This window comes from Eurytemora carolleeae, unplaced genomic scaffold (genome assembly GCF_000591075.1).
Source record: "Eurytemora carolleeae unplaced genomic scaffold, Eaff_2.0 scaffold590, whole genome shotgun sequence".
NCBI classification, from domain to species: Eukaryota; Metazoa; Arthropoda; class Copepoda; order Calanoida; family Temoridae; genus Eurytemora; species Eurytemora carolleeae.
The window spans coordinates 176,449-197,644 of record NW_019396585.1 but is presented as its reverse complement, the minus strand read 5'-3'; the positions used below and the strand labels follow the sequence as shown (position 1 = coordinate 197,644).

General features: G+C 31.8%; 2 protein-coding genes across 5 annotated transcripts; one reads left to right on the top strand and one right to left on the bottom strand.

Annotated features, from left to right (window-relative positions):
- The first annotated feature begins 163 nt into the window (after positions 1 to 163).
- On the top strand, positions 164 to 15,673 carry LOC111705930 (uncharacterized). 4 transcript variants are annotated; one of them, XM_023478640.1, is made up of 18 exons: positions 164 to 250; positions 318 to 372; positions 1,025 to 1,127; positions 2,328 to 2,358; positions 2,499 to 2,538; positions 2,794 to 2,975; positions 7,514 to 7,583; positions 8,555 to 8,603; positions 8,892 to 8,967; positions 9,899 to 9,968; positions 10,949 to 11,024; positions 11,555 to 11,661; positions 11,890 to 11,950; positions 12,567 to 12,642; positions 12,796 to 12,884; positions 14,229 to 14,359; positions 14,977 to 15,018; positions 15,512 to 15,673. In XM_023478640.1, exons 1-18 carry the CDS (start codon positions 211 to 213, stop codon positions 15,576 to 15,578), a joined length of 1,365 nt encoding a protein of 454 aa, XP_023334408.1. In that variant the 5' UTR covers positions 164 to 210; the 3' UTR covers positions 15,579 to 15,673. The 4 variants fall into 4 exon arrangements, with proteins under 4 accessions (XP_023334408.1, XP_023334407.1, XP_023334409.1 ...); XM_023478639.1 differs by having other exon boundaries at positions 8,546 to 8,603; XM_023478641.1 differs by lacking the exons at positions 164 to 250; positions 318 to 372; positions 1,025 to 1,127; ... (1 more) ...; positions 2,499 to 2,538; positions 2,794 to 2,975 and adding exons at positions 4,992 to 5,322; positions 5,939 to 6,003; positions 6,542 to 6,612 and having other exon boundaries at positions 8,546 to 8,603.
- Positions 15,674 to 15,809: 136 nt separating this feature from the next.
- LOC111705931 (uncharacterized) lies at positions 15,810 to 19,967 on the bottom strand. Its single transcript, XM_023478644.1, has 4 exons — positions 19,948 to 19,967; positions 19,534 to 19,596; positions 17,715 to 17,795; positions 15,810 to 16,331 (listed from the first exon to the last, which is right to left on the bottom strand). Exons 2-4 carry the CDS (start codon positions 19,592 to 19,594, stop codon positions 15,904 to 15,906), a joined length of 570 nt encoding a protein of 189 aa, XP_023334412.1. The 5' UTR covers positions 19,595 to 19,596; positions 19,948 to 19,967; the 3' UTR covers positions 15,810 to 15,903.
- Positions 19,968 to 21,196: the final 1,229 nt, after the last annotated feature.

Genomic DNA, 21,196 nt, shown 5'->3' with positions numbered 1-21,196 from the left:
AATAAGTTGGGTTCCCAAGTTAAGCAAAGCATAAAATACCATGAAAAATAATATTAAATTTCCCGTCTAACCAAAAATTTCCGTGCCCCCCCCCCCTTCAAGATCCAGAATACGCACAAGAATTCTTGAAAAGTGTTTTGTTTACTTAATTTCATAATTTTTAAAGATATACTTTATCTCTGTTAGTTGATTCTATAACCTGAAAAGAAAATGATTATTTTGAAACTTATACTTTTACACTTTATTCTAGGTGAATGAAATGTTACAAAATTCAAAAAATTTCTACCAAAATTAAAAATAAAATTTTTTTTTGTCAGTGTTTGCCGAGAGTAAAACCTTTATCAAGGGTTTCGGAGACTTCGAATGTCCAGGGTAAATTTTTTTAAAAGTTCTGATTTTTTTTTCAAGTGGCGTTTTCATTAAACAGAAATAAATGGCGAACTTGTAAGTCTTCTTTCATATTTTGCTTTTATCTATATATTTGAAAAAAATATCCATTGCCGAGATTTCAAAGGTTTGATGATTCGACCTTTTAGTAATTCAAAAATTTACTGCACGATACCAAGGGATTTTTTCAGGTTTTTTTTTAACAGAAATTGTCGAAATTTTAATATCAGACCTTTTTTAAGAGAAAAATAAACAACTTTGGACAGTTCACATTCTTTTCAATAAAACCTAACATTTTTTAGCGTCTAAATATCAAGGCAATCTTATCCGGACACCTATTGTTTAGTCCAGGTATATGGGCTGACCCTTCTAACCATTGTTTAGTCCAGGTACATGGGCTGACCCTTCTAAAATTGTTTAGTCCAGGTATATGAGCTGACCCTTCTAACCATTGTTTAGTCCAGGTATATGAGCTGACCCTTCTAACCATTGTTTAGTCCAGGTATATGGGCTGACCCTTCTAACCATTGTTTAGTGCTGACCCTTCTAACCATTGTTTAGTCCAGGTATATGAGCTGACCCTTCTAACCATTGTTTAGTCCATGTATATGAGCTGACCCTGCTAAACATTGTTTAGTCCAGGTATATGGGCTGACCCTGCTAACTGCCAATGTTACTATAACTGTGCTAACAGTATACCATACCATACTTGCTGTTCTGATGGGACTTATTTCGATGCGGTAAATATTCAGTACATATATATATAGTAGTACAGCAAGTGTAGTTACCAGTGGCGTAAATAAGGGGGATTATTGGGGTTATTTATCCCCCCCCTCTAGAATCCTGGGGGTAATTAACCATCCCCCCTCTAGAATCTTTGAGGTAATTATTTTGTTTTGAAAAAAAGGTTGATTTCAAAAATGAATATCTTTTAAAGTTGCGAGAAAATAATTTAAATATTTAAATATCAGATATTTCAGATTTTAAGTCAACATATTCTAATTGATTCTAAATTCTAAAGTAATAGTTAATGTCAATACAATTAGATGTTTTTTTTTAATAGAAAAAAGGGTATGGTCAATGAAAGATTTTTACTTCTAAATAATGTAATTTCTATATTAGATTTATCTAACATTGACGACAAGAAAGTTTTAGAAATTAGAAATAAGAATTTAAACAAACTTCAAAGACAATATTTTTACCCCCTCCCCCCCTTACAGAATCCTTTTTTACGCCCCTGGTAGTTACACCTAGAATGATATCCAGAAAACTCTGAAATAGAAAACGACGTTGAGAATCAAGTTATAACTTTAAAAATTCCAATAAGCATGAGAGTGAGACACAGAAATTGTGCAGTGTAAAACAGACCCATTCCAATAAATTAGTGATTTAATAAGTGTCTAGTAAAATGTTTGCATTGTAACAACATCAGAAACCCTTCACACTTCAGTAACCATTTTTCTTCTGGTTATTTCTGTTATTCTAATAAATATAGTGTTATCCATAGAAATGAAGAAAAGAAAGACGATGTTTAAACAATCTTATGTGATTGTGATGTTGTTTTACTGGTAGCCTTTAAAATAAGCTATTAATTGTTACACTGCACAATTGCCGAATTTCATATTCATTAGATTTTTTAGAATTAATGATTTGCGTCTAACTGTCGTCTTCTTATTTGTACTTACACTTTGATCTGTTATAATTAAAAATTTAGCTAATTAAATTATATATTAAGCACCAGACAACTGTGGAATACTTGCTGTATCTTACTGTACAATTGCTGTTTCTCATTTTCATTGAACTGTTTAAATGGGATCATTTCAGTCTAAAAGTCGTCTTCGTATTCCAGAGTTTTCTGGTGCTTGCTGTAGAAAATGGGATTTTATGGGAATTGTTATTTTTTGTGACGCAGATTTGAAATTTGAAAACAAATTGTTTAGGTATATATGGACTGTGATTATGAGGACAAGGGTAAACAAATTATTTAATAATTGAAATTTAAAAAATGTATATATCATCATCAATCACTAAAATGTGTATGAATTCTCAATAAATATAGAATTTTTTGAAAGGGCTCAATTTTTTATTTTGAATTTTTATTTATTACTTAGTTGATTGTGGTTCAAGACCGGAGCCTGGAGGAAGCACTAGGTATTTTATTTCTTTTATTATTATAATTATTATTTGCCCGTGAAAAAAAAATGTTTTTAAAAAATAATAAGAAATTTAAAATTCGATTTTTTAGCCTATGTCACCCCCAGGCTACCCCTGAGTGTCCACAAATAATTTTCAGTCCAATCGGTCCAGCCGTTTGGCCGGCTATAGGCAACATCATATGTCTTGTTTTATTGTATAGATATTTTATTGCTAAGAAAATTAGATTTGTAGTAACTTATAGTGAATTAGGCCACCAACAACAACAACCGCAACTTCAACAACAACAATTAAAACAAGCTTTGGTACCACAACAACATCACCAACAACAACTTCAACCACAACAATAGGAACAAGTTTTGGAACCACAACAATATCAACAACAACAATAAGAACAAGTTCGGGAACCACATCAACATCAACAACAACATCAGGTAGACATATTACGTAATAACATTTGATTGTCACTCTGAATGGATGTTTGAATATAACTCATGAACTCCTAGGCCGATTTTCCTTCAATTCTCATAAACGGAGATGTTACAGATTGGATTAAATATTCTACGTTAGTTTTTTCCTTCTGTCTATACGTATATCTGTCTGTCTGTCTGTGTGTCTGTCTATCTGTATGCCTTTATATCATAGTAAAGTATATTAGAAACCAGATTCATCAGTCATGAATCATGACAACTATACAGGAAGTAATTTTTACAAATTAAAATAATTTTCTCACAGCTATACACACCTTCACACGCCTTATCTCCACACGCAGACACTACTCAACTCACTTAACACGACACTTTAAAATCAAACAATAAACAAGCATATCTTGCACTAATAGAACTTGTTCTTCTCAAATCCTATTTAAGCAGAAGTTTTGCACCACACACGTGAAAATTCAGCTGTCAAATTAAATTTTAAGAAAATTCAATCACATTTTCGGCCGTAAAAAGATAGTTTTAACTGCTCAAAAAAATATCGCTTGTTATACAACGATCCGATCCGATCTAATTTGCTTGTGTGGCACCTCCCCCCCCCCCCGTCAGGGTTAAAAGACAGGTGAAAGTCTGGAAAAAAGGCCAAATTTATTACTTTAAAATTGGAAGAATTTAAACAGATACATCAGCGAAATCTAGTAAAATTTTGAGAGCAGAGAAAATGAGAAAATGAAGAATTTAAACAGATACTTCAGCGAAATCTAGTAAAATTTTGAGAGCGGAGAAAATGAGCAAGAGCTAAAAGTTCACTTTTTTAGAGAAGTGGGCGCGCATCGCCCTCAAAGGAATTAGTTTATGTAGATTCACCCTCTGTCAATTGTTACTATGGGTGGGGTATAATGTTGCTTTATTTGAAACAAGTTTGACCTTTCCGAGTAACAAAGAAATGAACTAGAAACTTCTAAAAAATCGTGCATATAAAAATTATTTGTGGCTCGATCTGATATTAATGAACAAATCCAAACAAAAAATCTAAAATCTGGCAAATTACTGTGGTGTTGCTTGATTTAAGATTAGTTTCGTATACTCATCTGTTTATAGGCTTAAGGGATAGATAAAAAAAAGTGACTGTTATAAAAATTGTCTAATATATATTTTGTCTTTCTATGTTTGATGGTAGCGGTACATCCCTGCAGGGATGCGTGTCTAGAAAATACGCTTAGTTCTGCGTAAACTCAAGCAGTGTACGCATCTTACGCATTTCAAGTGAATCGATTCTGGGATAGACATGAACAGTGTTTTATGGTTACTGAGCAGTTTCTGTCGTTTCTGCGCTCAAATTCTAGCTTTCCGATTACTCCTAAAAAGTCGATGATGAGAAATATATTTATAATTTATTGACCTATATACATTTTATTATGAGGAATAGTTGGTTCGTTTTTCTTTCGTTTTTCATAGTGTAAGAAAAGCAGTTGTTTAATTTTTTTTCTTTCTCTTGAAAGCTGTCGTCTTGTTTTTATTTTAAAAATCTAGCTAGTGTAATTTTTACTTATCATAAAAAATGTTTACGGTTCTTTATTAGAAATAGATCAGATGTATTTAACTAAATACTTTAAGAAAATCGAAGATAGAAAATGAAAATTCCGCTGTATTATTGAATATCGTTTTCGTTAGTCATAAAAATACACATAAGATTATACTTAAATGTCGTCTTACTTTTTTCACAGTTTTTTTTTTTACAAAATTGCAATATCTAAAGGTTTCCTTTAACTCATTTTTTTTGCTTCTCTAGTACTGACGTATTTTCCCCCCAAAAACATTATTAGTTATTACTTAGTTTTAAGCGTAAATCGTTTTGATTAGTTTTTTAAACTTTTAAAAAAACTTTCAAGTTATTATCATAAAAAATTGGAAAAGCAAACTAAAAATCGATCGTTTTGGTTTTTTTTGCATATTTTTTGTTAGGATCAAATAGTTCTGTATTATAAAAAAACCAAATGTTTAGAATATTTAAATGCCAATACATTTGAAAAGTGTCAAACAAGTCCTGTAAATGTTCACCACAAATCGATCTCCTCAATAAATGTTGAGTGAAAAATTTAAAAGTCAAACATATTTTGAAGATGCAGAACAGAAACATGGTTTTATATCGTGAAGAAATTTACGGATCTGAGATTAAACCATTTTCCCACTCCAATTTAATCCACATTTCAAACAATTTTTTATTCTGACAACATTTTTGGCGGATTTAAGTTTGAAAATGTTGCGCATTTCATTGTGTGTAATGTTGTGTGCAATGGAAGCAAGTTGTGTGATTACAAATCAAGGAATGGAGAGAAGTGAGGTGAGGGGACAAAACAAATCGCCCCCCCCCTTGTTTTCATCGAGGGTTCCCTAAGATCTGTCCAAAATGTGTCTATTTAATTTTTCTGGTTCTGGATACTTATAAAGCTTGGATTTATAAATCGCTGATTTCTTTTTTTCATTATTATTATGGAAAAATTGCATATTTTAATCTGCACTGGGGAACCAAAGGGGGGAAGGTTAAGAGACATAATTGCATTAAACTCAACCACGGTAGATCCCCATTTCCTGCAACCAACGTCACTTCCTTATTCTGAATAGAGTAAACCTATGTTTCTGTTGTTATCTGTCTACTCGCATATTTTCAAGGACTTCAACCAAGGATATGTTAATAAAAGGACTGTTTACTCAAAGAAAGACATGTAACTGTTTAGCCGGTTTTAAAAAGAAAGGATCGTTCACTAGTATTATGAGATAAAGTAGGCGATGACAACCTAATGACTTCCGGACATGAAAATAGCTATTTATAAATTAAAAATAAGATAATTATTACTTTTTTAGAAAAAGGGATCACATGATTTTTTAATTTCACTAGAATTCTCCCCCCCCCCTTTCCTCCCCTATACTAGATTGTAATGTCCCCCTGTGTTATGAAGGATGAACGTGAATTCGGTGGTTGGATAGAAAGCAGACCTGAGGATTATATAATGAGCATTATTAGGAATCCATGAAATAAACTGCATTTAAAAAATATTTTAATATTTTCATTAAATAAACCAGATGTTGATTTATTTGACAATTGCCATTGATTCGTTGATTCATTAATCTGATCGATTCATTAATTCATTACATCAATGATTCAGTAATAAATTTATGTATGGCTCTACTGAGTAATTGATTCATTGATTTATTGATTCAATTATTTATTGATTCATTGATTCATTGATTTTCAGTTTAATTTTTTCATTGTCTATTTTTTGTATTCTGAAAGGGACTGTATTCTGATAATTTCTCCATTGTTTCTGAATTAAAAATGCACAAAACACTTTTGAAGAAAACCCGCAAATGAAAACAAACATTAAAAAAATAAAAGTATTGATATAAAAATCAGTCTTGACCAGACAGACTGTTACAACTCTCTATCAATGGAGGGTCACTTGAAATGACCTTAAGAGTTTCTTTAGTTAATAAATACAAAATTAAATAAAAAAATAAAAAATAAAAATATTTAAGCGTGTAAAACCATGGATCAATTCCAGCAAGCGAAAAGTAGAATCAAATAGTAAAATCAATAAAGTTGTTAAAGATTACGATTTCCAATTTAAAAAAGGTATGCATTGACAGAGTAAGCAGGATTTGAAATCATTATTGTTCTGATAAAGGAGAAAAATAAAAAATAAAAACATAAAAATATTAGAGAATATTTTTCTGCAAGTCTACATTAGTGAATTGTCTTTAAAAAACTTAAATGTATAAAAAGATAAGATATATTATTTAAATAAAAATCCTTTTTCTTTAGAAGATAAGTACATATTTTGTTATGTTACAGTGATTACCAGGGTCTGTCCTAGAGAATGATTTTTGGACCCCCCACCGCCCCTCCCGGGCCCCCTCTCCTATCAATTTTGTACATGACCTTTAATTTTAAGTTATTTTGTATTATTTTAGGGTTAGGTTAAGTTAAGACACTTTCTGGGGCGAGCGCTGCGGTTAGGACAGGGTAGGGGGCCGAGCGCTGCGGCCACATGTCTTACATTTAAGATCCATGTACAAAATTGATAGGAGGGGGGGGGGAAGGGGGGTCCAAAAATCGTTCTCTAGGAAATTACCGATTACCAAAAAACTCTGAAATATTATGCGACTTAAAGATTCAATCAATAACTTTAAAAAGTCCAATGAGCATGATACACAATAATTGTGTACTGTAAACAGTTAAATTAGTAATTTACTAAGTGTCTAGTAAACTATTTGCTTTGTAACAAAATCAAATACACTTTGGTATTGCTATAAGATCGTCTTCCAATTCCATTGTTTTCTGAATATCATTGTATTAAATTATATACAACACACATCACACACTACACAGTAGACACAAGGAGATATTTTTGTTTAGTACTTTATGCGCAAACTTTCCTAAAGAAGTTATGGCTATCAATTAGATCATTTGACATTACACATTATCATGGTTACAATTGAAAATCGATGATGGCACCCTGAATTCTCTTTTTCAGGCCCGTATCCAGGATTTCCCAACAAGGTTCTTGGCTTGTATATTCTCCTAGCAGATGATACAGAAACTGGGTATGATTAGGGATGAGCATAGTTTAAGGTCCGGTTTAAAACATTCAAGGGTTTTAAACTTTAAGAGCTACTGCCTAAGATATAAGAGATTGAGCCAGTTTCAAAATGATAAGTTTGCTTTTATAATATTATGTAAAATTTTACTTCGACCAAAAATATGAACCTAACCGTTTTTTCATAATGATTGGTAAAATCGTTTTGAAAAATTGTTTTGAAAATGTTTTTCAACATTTGTTTTGAAAAATCGTTTCGTACAATATCTTTGGCCAGAGGAAAATTCTTGTATAAACTAAAAAGAGCAAATTTCTAAAACTTTATCAACTTTAAATGATATTTTTCTCAGATTCTTAAGGAGCGCTTGTAAGGTTAAAGGCCCAAAATACCTTGACTGTGTAAAAACGAAGCTAAAAACGAGGCCCATCCCTCGCCGTATAATACACTTCAAAAATGAAAATAACAAATTTAATGATTGACACCTCTATTTATTTTGTTTATGACAAATAAAGCACTGTATTTACTTTTAACAATTTTAGATAAAAAAAACAATTTCTGAAAAGCCAAAAAAATTGTTTCAAATAATCCAAAATTGGCATAAAAGGCCGACTTGAAAGATTAATCACAGCTATAAAACCAAACAAATTGTTTTCTTGCTTCAATGCCCAAATATAGCCAAAATTTATTAGAGTTTTTAGTTCTTAGCGCAACAGACAGCGTGCGGAAGATTTAATAATTAAAATTTTTATTAGAATTTCATCAGTGCATTGGTTTACCTAAGGGGTTACCCACAAAGTATGAGAATTTAGAGACGACTGCTCAGAATTTATACAATTTTTTGCTTTTAGAAATGGTTTCATGTAACTGTTAACAGTTTTGCGTCGTCAATAAAGTCTAATCCTTTGTGGGTATCTCTGTATTTCAGTGTATTTTAAAATTTGCCTCGTTTTTCTGATATAAAAATATATTTTGCTTTGGTATGGAACTAATGAAGATTGGGAGCCTTTACTTTACCCCTACCAACAGGTTAAAACTATGAAAGCATATTTTCTTCACAACAAACACTTCAAGTTAAAGACTTCTACCGATTTCCAATCAACGATACTTTCTACATTTTTTACCAGATAAAGGTTCTATGATTTCAGTTGTTATTTAAATGGCAGATCACTTGCAATGAAAGGAAAAATTATTAAATTTTGACATTTTTAAATATGTTTTAGTGTAACATGTAAAAAGTTGTTCAAACTCCTTAAAAAAAATTTTAAAGATAATTTATTTCCTCCAAGAAAAGTGAAATCGTTTGTTATAATTTAGACTGGTGCAAATGTTCTGTTCTTCACTTTTATAAACCCTGCCACGATGGAAATACCACTTTCTTTTAAAAAATTAGGTAAAGTGTTTTCTTGGATAGTTTACTCAGGATATACAATACGGGATTATCAATGTTTTGAATAAAATTTAAAATTTTTTTTGTTCTGTTCGGATTTTAGGCATAAAAAATAAAATATTATCAAAAAATCAAATATATATATGAAAGTTCGAAAAAAATACCGCGAAACCAAATTCTTTTTGGAAAAATAAAATTTGTTTGAAAATTTTTTGAGATATAACAAAAAATCCACAATTATTTCGAGTGGAAATTTGCAGTAAATGTTATTAAATTTTAACCCTAGAACTGTTATGACTTCAAAATTCAAATAATTGGCTAAAGTTTTTAATGAAATTTAAAAAAACAATATAAAAAACGTGGTATAAAAAAATTTCTAAAATTATTCTTTTCAAAAAAATGTTTTTCTCTGATTTAATATTTTTGAATTTTTTATCACATTTTATTTCTTGTATGCCTAAAATCTGATCAAAATTATGTCCTAACATCGATAATCCCAGCTTTTTTTTTAACTTGCCCTGTACATTTTTATCTTCTTCAATTTAACAACTTGTCAATAAATTTCATAACCTCTCTCTTTTCTACATTCAATGATATAGAAGCCTCGAGTTTTCATAAAATCGCTAGTTTGTTATTAATATCTACATTTTGTGAGCAAAATTTAGTTTGCGATCAAACTATGAAAGAATGAAATGGAAAGGCGACCATATGTAAAGGGATTCTTTGAATTATCAAGTTGTACAGATAATTAGATTTTGAGGCAAAGGATCAGTTGTTTTTTAGTAAATTATTGTGTCCTGGCCCATCCAATAGCTTATAAAATAACGAGAAATATCATTGGTTCAAAAGTTGTTTTTAATATTAAATTAATTAAAAAAAAGCACAGCATCAAAATAATATTTTTATTTGCGCATTTCTACTTGTTTTATTGCAGCTTCAACCCGTGGAACAAACACTGATGGAGCAGTGCCTAAAGATACTCTTATCATCTTTGCTATTGGAGGGTAAACATTCCTTTTGTTTAACCAGATTGTTACCTGTTTTTGAAGATGCACGTAATATTTTTACTCTACATTTTTCTGTTATGGTGCCTAATTCAATCTTATTCAAAGAAATTTCTGACGGCAAAGTGTTTAATAATTGATAAGAAAAAAAACAGTTTTTAATTGTTGTAATTGATCCTCCATTTAAAGAGGAGGATGTTCGATTCAAAATTCCTTAAAACATTAATCTGAGCTGAAAACCTTAGAATGAGATATCCTTAATCACGATTTCTTAATCTGATTATCCAATGTACACAATTTTTGATTTTTTCTTATAATCCTCTTTTTGGATATTTCTACTGTATAAAAGTTACGTTTGATAACAATTACAGATACAATGCTATATCGATTGGACTAATAACCGATTAAATTAAACAAATATAAATCTAATTACGTTAATATTCAAATATTCCTTAAACCCTTAATCTGATCAATAATATGGAAAAGTCGTATGCCTTGCTTGAAAAATATTTAATTCTGATAATTTCTCAATCGTTTGTGAAGCTAAAACGCAAGTCACTTTTGCAGAGAAACCACACATGAATGAAAACAGTTTACAAAACTACATACTAGAATATGTTGTGTACTTTATAGCTTAGAAAATTCGGGTATTTTGTGTGTTTTTGAATTGGCGATCAATCTCCATTTAAATTTGCACAATACATTTCTTAGGTTATAGGCAAAGTCATAATTTTCAGATATAACAGTTACAATTTAAATGTCAAAGGTAAAACACAAAACAATAAAAATGGCAAATTGCAAAATTGAAATTTGAGGTAAATCGGTCAAGGAGTTTAAAAGTTAAGATCGGGACATACATACACCCTTACACACAGAAATTACTATCTTTGATAAATAAAAAAGATGATTTTTAAATTTTCAAAATATTGCAGATATTATAACTTTACATATATAAGTTAATAATATTCCAACTATTGTAGATATCAATACAGTATTGATCCCAACCCTTGGCAGTGGTTAACTAGTAAGCAAGCTGCTGAAGATATGGCGGTCCAGGTATTTGATTATCTCTAGACATAATTTTAGTGCCATTTACAGAATGGATGCACAATAGTACTGTTGAAAGCTTTGTCCCATCAAGAACGAATGAGATATTGATGTTTCTCTCTTTGAAAATAGTTTTTTTCCAATTGTGAAAATTGTCATAAAGTGAGAAAAGTACAATATCCGTGTAATTATTGATCAAACTACGATTTTTAGGGAGCTGTTGAGAGTCTAAAACGCCCTTTTTAAAAAATGCCCTTGAAATAACAATAACAGCCACTTACCAGAAAACATTTCCGATATTTGTAATGATAATTTTAAATGATTGTGCCCGAATTTGTTAAACCCAAAATTTTAAATTTCTAGTTAAATTTTGTTGTATTTTTTTCTGTAATGCGTTAATTCCAGGTTGCTAAATTTAGAGGTGATTATTGAATAGATTGAATAGATCTAGATATACATATATATATAAATATATATTTATGTATATCTAGATCTATTCAATCTATTCAATAATCATATATATATATACATATATATAGGTTGCTAGATGGAGAGATGACTACGGAATAGATGGAATAGATTTAGATATAGAGGAGGGAGCCGGCGGTCAAACTGCCGCTGGTCCAAACCTTCTTCATTTCATCAGGTAAATAAAACACACACAAAAATTGATTTTTCGGATCTAAGGAAAGGTATTATAGAAATCTCCATTAAAGTGGCATGGTTGATTCACAACGGTACCCTTCAAACATCTCTCTGAGCAAAAATGATGGGAGTTAACCTTATTTTTTATTAAATTCATTACTTTTAATTGTGCACTCTTTGTTTGATAACGAATACCTTGATAAAAACTAAGTAATAATTATTGTGTTAGAAAGCTGAAATCAATCCATCCTGATCTTTTGGTCAGTCAACCTACTTACGGATATCCCCAGGTACTATTTTTTAAAGTAATTTTTTCGTAATCTAGAAAATCCAATAAAAATCTCTTCTTTGCCTTCTGATGGTACATATCTTTGATTTTTTAAACTACTCTTGTACCCAAGGTCAAGCTCGACACAAGAAGTGGTTCATCAATTAGTCTTTGTGACCTTTAACTACGGTGGTAGGCGATTATAGCAATATAATGAAGACGACTTTTATTCAAGTTTTATTTGTTCACGAGCTTTTTTCTAATTACAAATTTAAAGAGAAGCATTTTTAATTGGGTTCAATGTTTTTGTGTATCCATGCTTTTAAAAGCTTGATATATTTAACAATTTTAAATTTAATCAAAAAAGTGGCGTATCCAAAATCCCGAACAGCCAATTAGAAGCCGAGAAATTTTGAAATTTTTTGCCGCGAAATCAATAAGCGAACTCTCATTGGTGCAATCCAGCAGGGATATCCCAAAAAAACAAAAGTGTCGACAGTGGATACATAGATTTAGTAATCAGCATTAAAGGTATCCAATTGACAATTATAAAGTTTTCAGCTCCGTTTTAATAATCATTTCAAAGTTGGAGTTAAAAAAAAATAGAAAAATAATTTTGATGATTTTTTTTTTGTCAGGTAAAAGCTGAGAGTGATGTTATAAATGGAAGCTGGAAGCCAGGAGGTGATTCTACAGGGTTAGCTGATAGTATTGGTGAGTTTAACGAGGATATAAATAAGGAGAGAGGGGGGGAGTACAACTTAGGAGGGGGGGGGGGTAGAAATTAAATCAAATTAAATCTGCGCACAGTGGGTATCAGGATAAACTGATCTGGATTATGAGTATCCTTAAAGTATGTGAGTTAAGGTTTGATGGTGTATGAAGGAACCCAGGCTCTAATCTATGTCAAGAACTATGCTGCTGGATCTTCACAATGGGATGGATTCCCTATAAAGGTATATCATTTTTGGAAATGTTTATGATTTTTAGCCCCAATATCTTTGCAGCCTTATGGTGTAAATCTTTCATATTTTTAAAACTTTAAATGTTTAATATAAGAAGCACTCAATGAACTCATGATTGAAATTATGATTTCAAATTGCGGTCGATCTCCTCGAATGGCTCAGCTACAATTTGCCTAGTCACAATTTGACTAGTCAGAACTTGCTTAGTCAAAACTTGCCTAGGCAAGTTCTGACTAGTCATATTTTGCCTAGTCACAACTTTAGTCACAATTTGCCTAGTTCATTTTTGCCTAGGTAACTTTTTTTCTAGTTCAAGTTTGCCTAGTAACATTTTGCCTAGGTAACACAAGAGCATGTTTTTTGCCTATTGCTTTTTAAAAAAAAACAAATTTTGTCAAAAATTAAACATTTTTTAAAAATTTTAATGAATTAAATCTTATAGCATAATTGAATTGTATCTTGTACAGGTTATATCTTTATTTATCATTATTTATCTTTACATCTTTACCCTAGGCAAAATGTTATCTGGACAAACTGTTACCCAGGCAAAATGTGACTAGGCAAGTTGTAACTAGGCAAAATGTGACTAGGCAAGTTGTAACTAGGCAAAATGTGACTAGGCAAGTTGTAACTAGGCAATATGTGACTAGGCAAGTTGTAACTAGGCAAAATGTGACTAGGCAAGTTGTAACTAGGCAATATGTGACTAGGCAAGTTGTAACTAGGCAAATTGTGACTAGGCAAGTTGTAACTAGGCAAAATGTGACTAGGCAAGTTGTAACTAGGCAAAATGTTAGTAGGCAAAATGTTAGTAGGCAAAATGTTAGTAGGCAAAATGTGACTAGGCAAGTTGTAACTAGGAAAAATGTGACAAGGTAAATTGTGACTAGTCAAGTTGTAACTAGGCAAAATGTGACTAGGCAAATTGTGACTAGGCAAAATGTAGCTGAGCCCCTCGAATGAAGCGACGAATAATAAAATTAAGTTGTGTATGTTGTTAATCATTTTTTGCTTTGGACTGGCTAAAGTCCGGCCGAGCGCTGCGACTAATATACTAAGCTTCCAGGGCGATCTTTTCTTTTAAAATTATCAAAAAATAACAACAAAAAATCGCTGATTTGTCGATTGGATACAAACAAAGTAATAATCTCTGTTTGAAAGTCTGATTAGAACTCTGGAACCCTCAATTTTCCTTAATTTTTGATTTGGAAACTTGGTAGAACCACGAGAATATGCTCTATAGCTTGGATTAAACATTTTAAGTTAATAGGTTTAACTTAATTGAGTTCAGTTTTCAAATTAAAAAAACAAACATAAACATAACAATATTTTTAGGTAGATGTCCCTAAACCGCAGATACTACTAGGTTGCAAGGGTTCCTCTAACCCCTCTGATATCTTGTCCCTGGCTGAAGAGAGTGGAAAGCAGGATTTGATGGGTATAATGGTCTGGTACAGCTCAGTCAGGTAAATATATTTGTTCAGGGACCGAACGTAATGAATTTGAGTTACCTACTGCTGGTTCAAATATTAACCACCAGTTCATTTAAGTTAAAGATAAAGATAAAGGAAGGATTTGAATCCGTGATTCAAATTTGAACGACGCGGCGGCGGTAGTCAGTTCAAATTCGTTAAATTCGGTTCAGCTGTATACTGTACAATGTGAATGGATTGATTACATCTATAGCTTTATATTTCGAAATAATCAATCAATGGAGATGAATAATTTGGGGTGGTTCATATAAGCTGTACAGTGTACAGTGTGCACAGTATTGTCTGAATACACATCTCTCTTCAGTGGGCCCAGTGTTCCAAGGAGGGAGCGTGGCTAACATTTGTTTAAAAATTATGGAAATTATTTTTCCTTTTTAATGGGAATGTTCGCGAAAAATGGAAGAGAGTGTAAGACGAATTAGATTTTTAAATAATCACTACAAATATTACTTCTATCTATTCTGTCAGAAGTAAAGTTTTGATTGATTGATCAAATTATAAAAAAATATCTCAAAGTAAACATGTGATGTGAGTGTACCATCTTAAATATTTTGATCTATGAAATGTTGAAACTTTTCGAATATTTTTAGGAATGGCCTAAAATATGCAGAATCATGGGACTCTACTGGCAGGTATAAAATCATTTTTTTTTTATAATATTTATAATATTTCATCTACGAAGAATACAAAAAAAAAGCTTGTCGAACATTATCTATTTCTGTTTATCCACCCCTCAGCAGTAAAATATTTTGTAAACAAAACTTTTTTATCTTAAGAATATTCAAATCTTTTTAATGTTTCAAAGTAAATTATAGTTTATTATTATTTTTAAGTGACATTTTAAATTAATATGAGGATTAAATTTTGTATATAACGTTTATTTTTAAATAACATTGTAATTTTAAAATGACGTTTAAAACAACCTACTCTGGTTAGGCGGGTCCAAACTACATAGTAAATTGTGATTTTTTTTTTTTGTATTATCTCGTGCTTTGTAGTTGAATAAAAATATGAAATGAAATGAAATGTTCATAATTGACATTTTAATTTTAAAGTGAAATTATAGTTTTAAAACAAGTTTATACTTTTTTATTGGCTTTTAACCTTTCATAATTATATTTTAAGAACGGAAAGTGAAGAAGCATATACTGCTGCAATGGAGTACTTTGCTCAGTTCAACGCAAGAAAATAAGAAATGTGATATATAATTTTATGATTATAAAAAACTTATTTTATTGGCTTAAATTTTATAGGTTTTAGTAATAAATTTTACTTATTAGATGGAAATTAAGAATTTAATGATCATGTTTAAGACCAAGAACGTAATACAAAATTTAATGTTTTATTTAGATTTCAAATAAAGTTACATTGTTTTGTTCAAAAACCTTGACATTTTTTTCTTAATTTAAAAATGCTTTTGCTATTGTTCGATATTACGGAAATACAGATTGTTAAATGTTTTCTAATTTTGTAGGGGGCAAAATTTACTCATTATGATGGATTGTGAACCCTTGGATCTAATTATTACCCGCGAATAAGTTAGTAAGTCCTGAGGGCAGGTTGTTAAGTAGACCCCCTGGTAGACTACTTACTCTGGAGGGTAAATTACCAAGAAGATCACTGTCTCTGGGTAGGTTTATAGGAAGTTGGGGAAAACCATTTCCAACCTGTTGCCTTCCTCCAGGCAGATTATTCATGATTTGAGATACTCCACTATTCAGAAACTGTGAGAGGCCGCTTACCAATTGTGGAAACCGTGATCCTAGCTGTGGAAACTGTGCTCCAATCTGTGATGCTAACTGTGGTAATTGTGCTCCAATCTGTGATAACTGTGGTAGCTCTGACCCTAGCTGCTGAATTTGTGATCCAAGTTGTGGTTGATTACTGTTCTCCTGTACTACACTTATACTGGGTTTCTTATCACATGTGATGGTTGTAGGGTTTCCTAAATATTTAATTTAAATTGAAAATCTGGACAGGGTTTCTTTTTACATGTGGTTACCTACCTGGAACTAAGGGTTCTTGTTAACATATGGTTACCTGGAACTAAGGGTTCTTGTTAACATATGGTTTCCTACCTGGAACTAAGGGTTCTTGTTAACATATGGTTTCCTACCTGGAACTAAGGGTTCTTGTTAACATACGGTTTCCTACCTGGAACTAAGGGTTCTTGTTAACATACGGTTTCCTACCTGGAACTAAGGGTTCTTGTTAACATATGGTTACCTACCTGGAACTAAGGGTTCTTGTTAACATATGGTTTCCTACCTGGAACTAAGGGTTCTTGTTAACATATGGTTTCCTACCTGGAACTAAGGGTTCTTGTTTGCATATGGTTACCTACCTGGAACTAAGGGTTCTTGTTAACATATGGTTTCCTACCTGGTACTAAGGGTTCTTGTTAACATATGGTTTCCTACCTGGAACTAAGGGTCCTTGTTAACATATGGTTACCTACCTGGAACTAAGGGTTCTTGTTAACATATGGTTTCCTACCTGGAACTAAGGGTTCTTGTTAACATATGGTTACCTACCTGGAACTAAGGGTTCTTGTTAACATATGGTTACCTACCTGGAACTAAGGGTTTCTTTTTACATGTGGTTACCTACCTGGAACTAAGGGTTCCTGTTTACATGTGGTTACCTACCTGGACCTAAGGGTTCTTGTTAACATATGGTTTCCTACCTGGAACTAAGGGTTTCTTTTTACATGTGGTTACCTACCTGGACCACAGGGTTCCTGTTTGCGGTTTCCTACCTGGTACTAAGGGTTCTTGTTAACATATGGTTTCCTACCTTGACCAAAGGGTTCCTGTTTACATATGGTTTCCTACCTGGACCACAGGTTTAATGTTTGCATATGGTTTCCTACCTTGGCCACAGGGTTCCTGTTTACATACGGTTTCCTACCTGGACCACAGGATGCCTTTTTTCATGTGATTTCCTACCTGGACCTCAGGGTTCCTGTTTTCATGTGATTTCCAACCTGGATCACAGGGTGCCTGTTTTCATGTGATTTCCTACCTTGACCTCAGGGTTCCTGTCTTCATGTGGTTTCCTACCTGGACCACAGGGTTCCTGTTTTCATGTGGTTTCCTACCTGGACCACAGAGTTTCTGTTTTCATGTGGTTTCCTACCTGGACCACAGGGTTCCTGTTTTCATGTGGTTTCCTACCTGGACCACAGGGTGCCTGTTTTCATGTGTTTTCCTACCTGGGCCACAGGGTTCCTGTTTGCATGTGGTTTCCTATCTGAACCACAGGGTGCCTGTTTGCATGTGGTTTCCTACCTGGACTACAGGGTTCCTGTTTGCATGTGGTTTCCTACCTGGACCACAGGGTGCCTGTTTGCATACGGTTTCGGGTTTTGATCCATCTTGACAAAGAATCTCCAGTGGTTCAATGGCAACTATAATTATAAGTCAGTGATTAAATATAATGTTTAATAATAAGATGATTTATAAATTTTTTAAGTGTTATAAAGTTTGTAAGCTTTGACGCAAAAATCGTTAAGAATTTGTAAAAATAAAGGTAAACCATCTGCTTGAAAGTTTTAAAATGTACATGTCTAGTACTACAAAAGTTAGTTATTGAGTTAAGACCGAGGCGTTGCGACACTATACCGTCAAACCTATCTTGAAAACCTGTCTTGGTAGTCTAAAGATAGGGTAAAGTCCACATGAACAAAAAAATATATAGTCTGTTTCTTTACAAATTAAAATCTAGACGTTTTCGGAGCACGATTATTTGCTATCAACTCATTTGCAATGAACTCACATGCAATCAGCCTCCAGTGCTATCCAAACATTTGATATCAAACTTATTTACCATCAACTCGTTTTGTTGTCTCAAGTAAAGGTTCCAACATTGTTCGGTTTTTCAAAGATGAATAGATGAAGATTTAAGCTTAATACCATATTCCAATATTGTATTATTACTGTTCTCCCTATTTCATTATTATTATGAAATAATATTATTTGAGAAAACTGGGTTTTTAGCAACCAAGAACTGGTATTCATAGCAACTGATTATGAAAGCAATTAGTTTTTGATAGCAACTAATTTGGAAAGCAACAAGTTTATGATAGCAACTAAGAACTTGTTACTTTGTTAGCATCTAAATTTTGATTGCAACGTATTTGCAAGTGCAAAACAGATAGCAAGTGCATTGATAGCAAATGAGGGGATAGCAAGTGAGGCATGATAGTAAATGAGGGGATAGCAAGTGGATTGATAGCAAATGAGGGGATATCAAGTGAGGCATGATAGCAAATGAGGGGATATCAAGTGAGGCATGATAGTGAATGAGGGGATATCAAGTGAGGCATGATAGTAAATGAGGGGATATCAAGTGAGGCATGATAGTGAATGAGGGGATATCAAGTGAGGCATGATAGTGAATGAGGGGATATCAAGTGAGGCATGATAGTGAATGAGGGGATATCAAGTGAGGCATGATAGTAAATGAGGGGATATCAAGTGAGGCATGATAGTAAATGAGGGATATCAAGTGAGTTTAAAGCAAGTGAGTTAGTAAGTAAGCAAATAATCGTGCTCCGTTTTATTTTTTTTAATTTGAATTTTGCTTTTCTGACCCATGCCACCGCCCAAATTTATTGAGCATTATACCCACAACAGATGAGACTTTCGCATGTATTCTTACATTCTTGATTCTTCGCAACTGTAAAGAAATTGAGTTTTTGCCACAAACTCAAATTTTCTAATCCCAATATCTTTGCAACCCAATGTTGTAAACCTTAGATATTTCAAACAAATAATCTAACTTTGAAATATCATAGGCTTACATAATCTAGTTGCAAAGATATAAGGATTATAAAATTTGAGTTTGTGGCAAAGACTCAATTCTTTTGTTTCAGATTTTTGCAGATCATAATCTATATTGTCAAAGACTTCATTTTAGGCCGACGACCAAATTCAACCTTTAGATTCAAAGCGTTTTATGTCGTCAAAATTATTTTTTATTATACAGAATTAACAATTTCACATCTTTCTTCAAATTATAAAATTTTGTTATTTGTAATTTATCTAATTCTGAAGTTGATTCTTGAACCTTTTTTAATCTTCTTTTTAAATATCATTTACATATATGGTTTTATCTAAGTAAATTTTTAATAAACTTTGACTCACCTTTACTTTGTGGAAATGCTAATGTGGGCGCACAAAAGAATAGGACAAGGACGCTATTCATTTCTAAAAATAAGATGTAATTAATTTTATGTGAAATCTATGGTACAACTTTGTGTCCTCATAACTTCTGGATTGGTCAGTTTTGCAAAACCGTTTGCTCTTATGACATCGATGGATTTCTAAAATCCTTTTTTTTTTCTAAGTAAAATTTACCATTTCGACCATACAAAAAGCTTCCCTTGGGTCATGAGAGTTCCCCCAAAGAAATTGGACTAAAATGATTTAAATATAATATTTTTTTTCTTCAGATATCTAATATATTTTATTTAAAATTATTTATAGATTTTTACGCTTTGAACGCTGTTGTTTTTTTATTTTTAAAGAATTTGAAAATCCCCCCCCCCCCATGAACACCTTGATACTTAGAGGAGCGCTGTGAATCAACTGAAACCCATTTATGTTAAAAACATTGTCATAAAAAAAAAAATTATTTACATTTGAATTAAACTCTTTTTTAACTTCCAATATTAGCTTAAACTTTACGGATATAATTTGTTGGTGAAGAATATGAACACTGAATATTGTACGCTGAAGCTGGGATTTTTCTATTTTGGTGCATGCTTGCAAGTCATCTACAGTTCTACAAATCATCCTATGCTGTATTGTTCAGACAAGCCTAGAAAATTGAAAGAACTCATTAGTAAGTATAAGTAAGTTAGTAAGTTAGTAAGTAAGTAAGTAAGTTAGTGAGTAACTTTGTAAGTTGGTAAGTAAGAAGTTCGTAAGTAAGTTAGTAAGGGAATTTTAATTTTTAATATGTAAAGAAATAACATCAATTTTAATTTCAGGATTTCTATCTCTGGAAATTTTTTCTTTGACGTCTAGCAAAGACTACCTCAATAATAATTCATCCATATCCGATTGAAAGACAGCCATAGAAAAACAATTATTCAACTTGCTATTGCTTTTAATTGTAAATCCGCATAATAAAAGTCTGTAAATGAAAATTTAATTAAAATTAAAGAAATGATAAAAGCTCCATTCTTCCAATAATGATTTTGCCGTTAAAAACGCTTTATTTCAGAAAGTACAAAACCTGTAAAATATGAAGCAAAAAGACCATCAAGTTTTTAACATTCAGAATGTTTTAGATATTGTAGCACTAACCATGAATCATTCTTTTGAAATTTTGGACATTTTTGAAATTTATAGAATATTGAAGGTATGTAGCACACAAATTGAAGAAGTAAGAACAGTTTGAAATTTGATATTGTCATTGTGATAAGTAAAAAAAAATTATCATTACATTCACATTTTATGTTTAAAGATTTTAATAAGGATTTATAATAATAAGATAATTAGTCCGAACGTAAATTCAAATGCTCATACAACAAGGTTTTCCGGTCCGATTTTGTACCAGTTTTATTTCACATCATCATGAAATAGAGGAGCAAATTTAAACAGTTTTAAATATTTTAAAAATGTTCATTTAAAATACATATAATCTATTTTTTTAGAGCTATAAAAAGTACTTTTGCAATCAAAACACATTTCTAAATCGTTCTTACGGTTCTGATCTGATAGGTCGATATTTGGAGAATAGGCTTCCCTCCCAAAAAGAAATTTGATATACCAAATCAATTTTCAATTTATAAAATTGGTA

What these genes read in the sequence shown, in the direction of transcription:
- LOC111705931 (XM_023478644.1), bottom strand. Translation starts at nt 19,594, where the DNA reads ATGAATAGCGTCCTTGTCCTATTCTTTTGTGCGCCCACATTAGCATTT. An exon ending in AGCATTTCCACAAAGTAAAG is followed by an intron (nt 17,796 to 19,533) that starts GTGAGTCAAAGT and finishes TTATAATTATAG; the next exon opens with TTGCCATTGAACCACTGGAG. An exon ending in ACAGGCACCCTGTGGTCCAG is followed by an intron (nt 16,332 to 17,714) that starts GTAGGAAACCAC and finishes TTAAATATTTAG; the next exon opens with GAAACCCTACAACCATCACA.
- LOC111705930 (XM_023478639.1), top strand. Translation starts at nt 211, where the DNA reads ATGATTATTTTGAAACTTATACTTTTACACTTTATTCTAG. An exon ending in ACTTTCTTTTAAAAAATTAG is followed by an intron (nt 8,968 to 9,898) that starts GTAAAGTGTTTT and finishes GTTTTATTGCAG; the next exon opens with CTTCAACCCGTGGAACAAAC. An exon ending in AACCTTCTTCATTTCATCAG is followed by an intron (nt 11,662 to 11,889) that starts GTAAATAAAACA and finishes TTATTGTGTTAG; the next exon opens with AAAGCTGAAATCAATCCATC.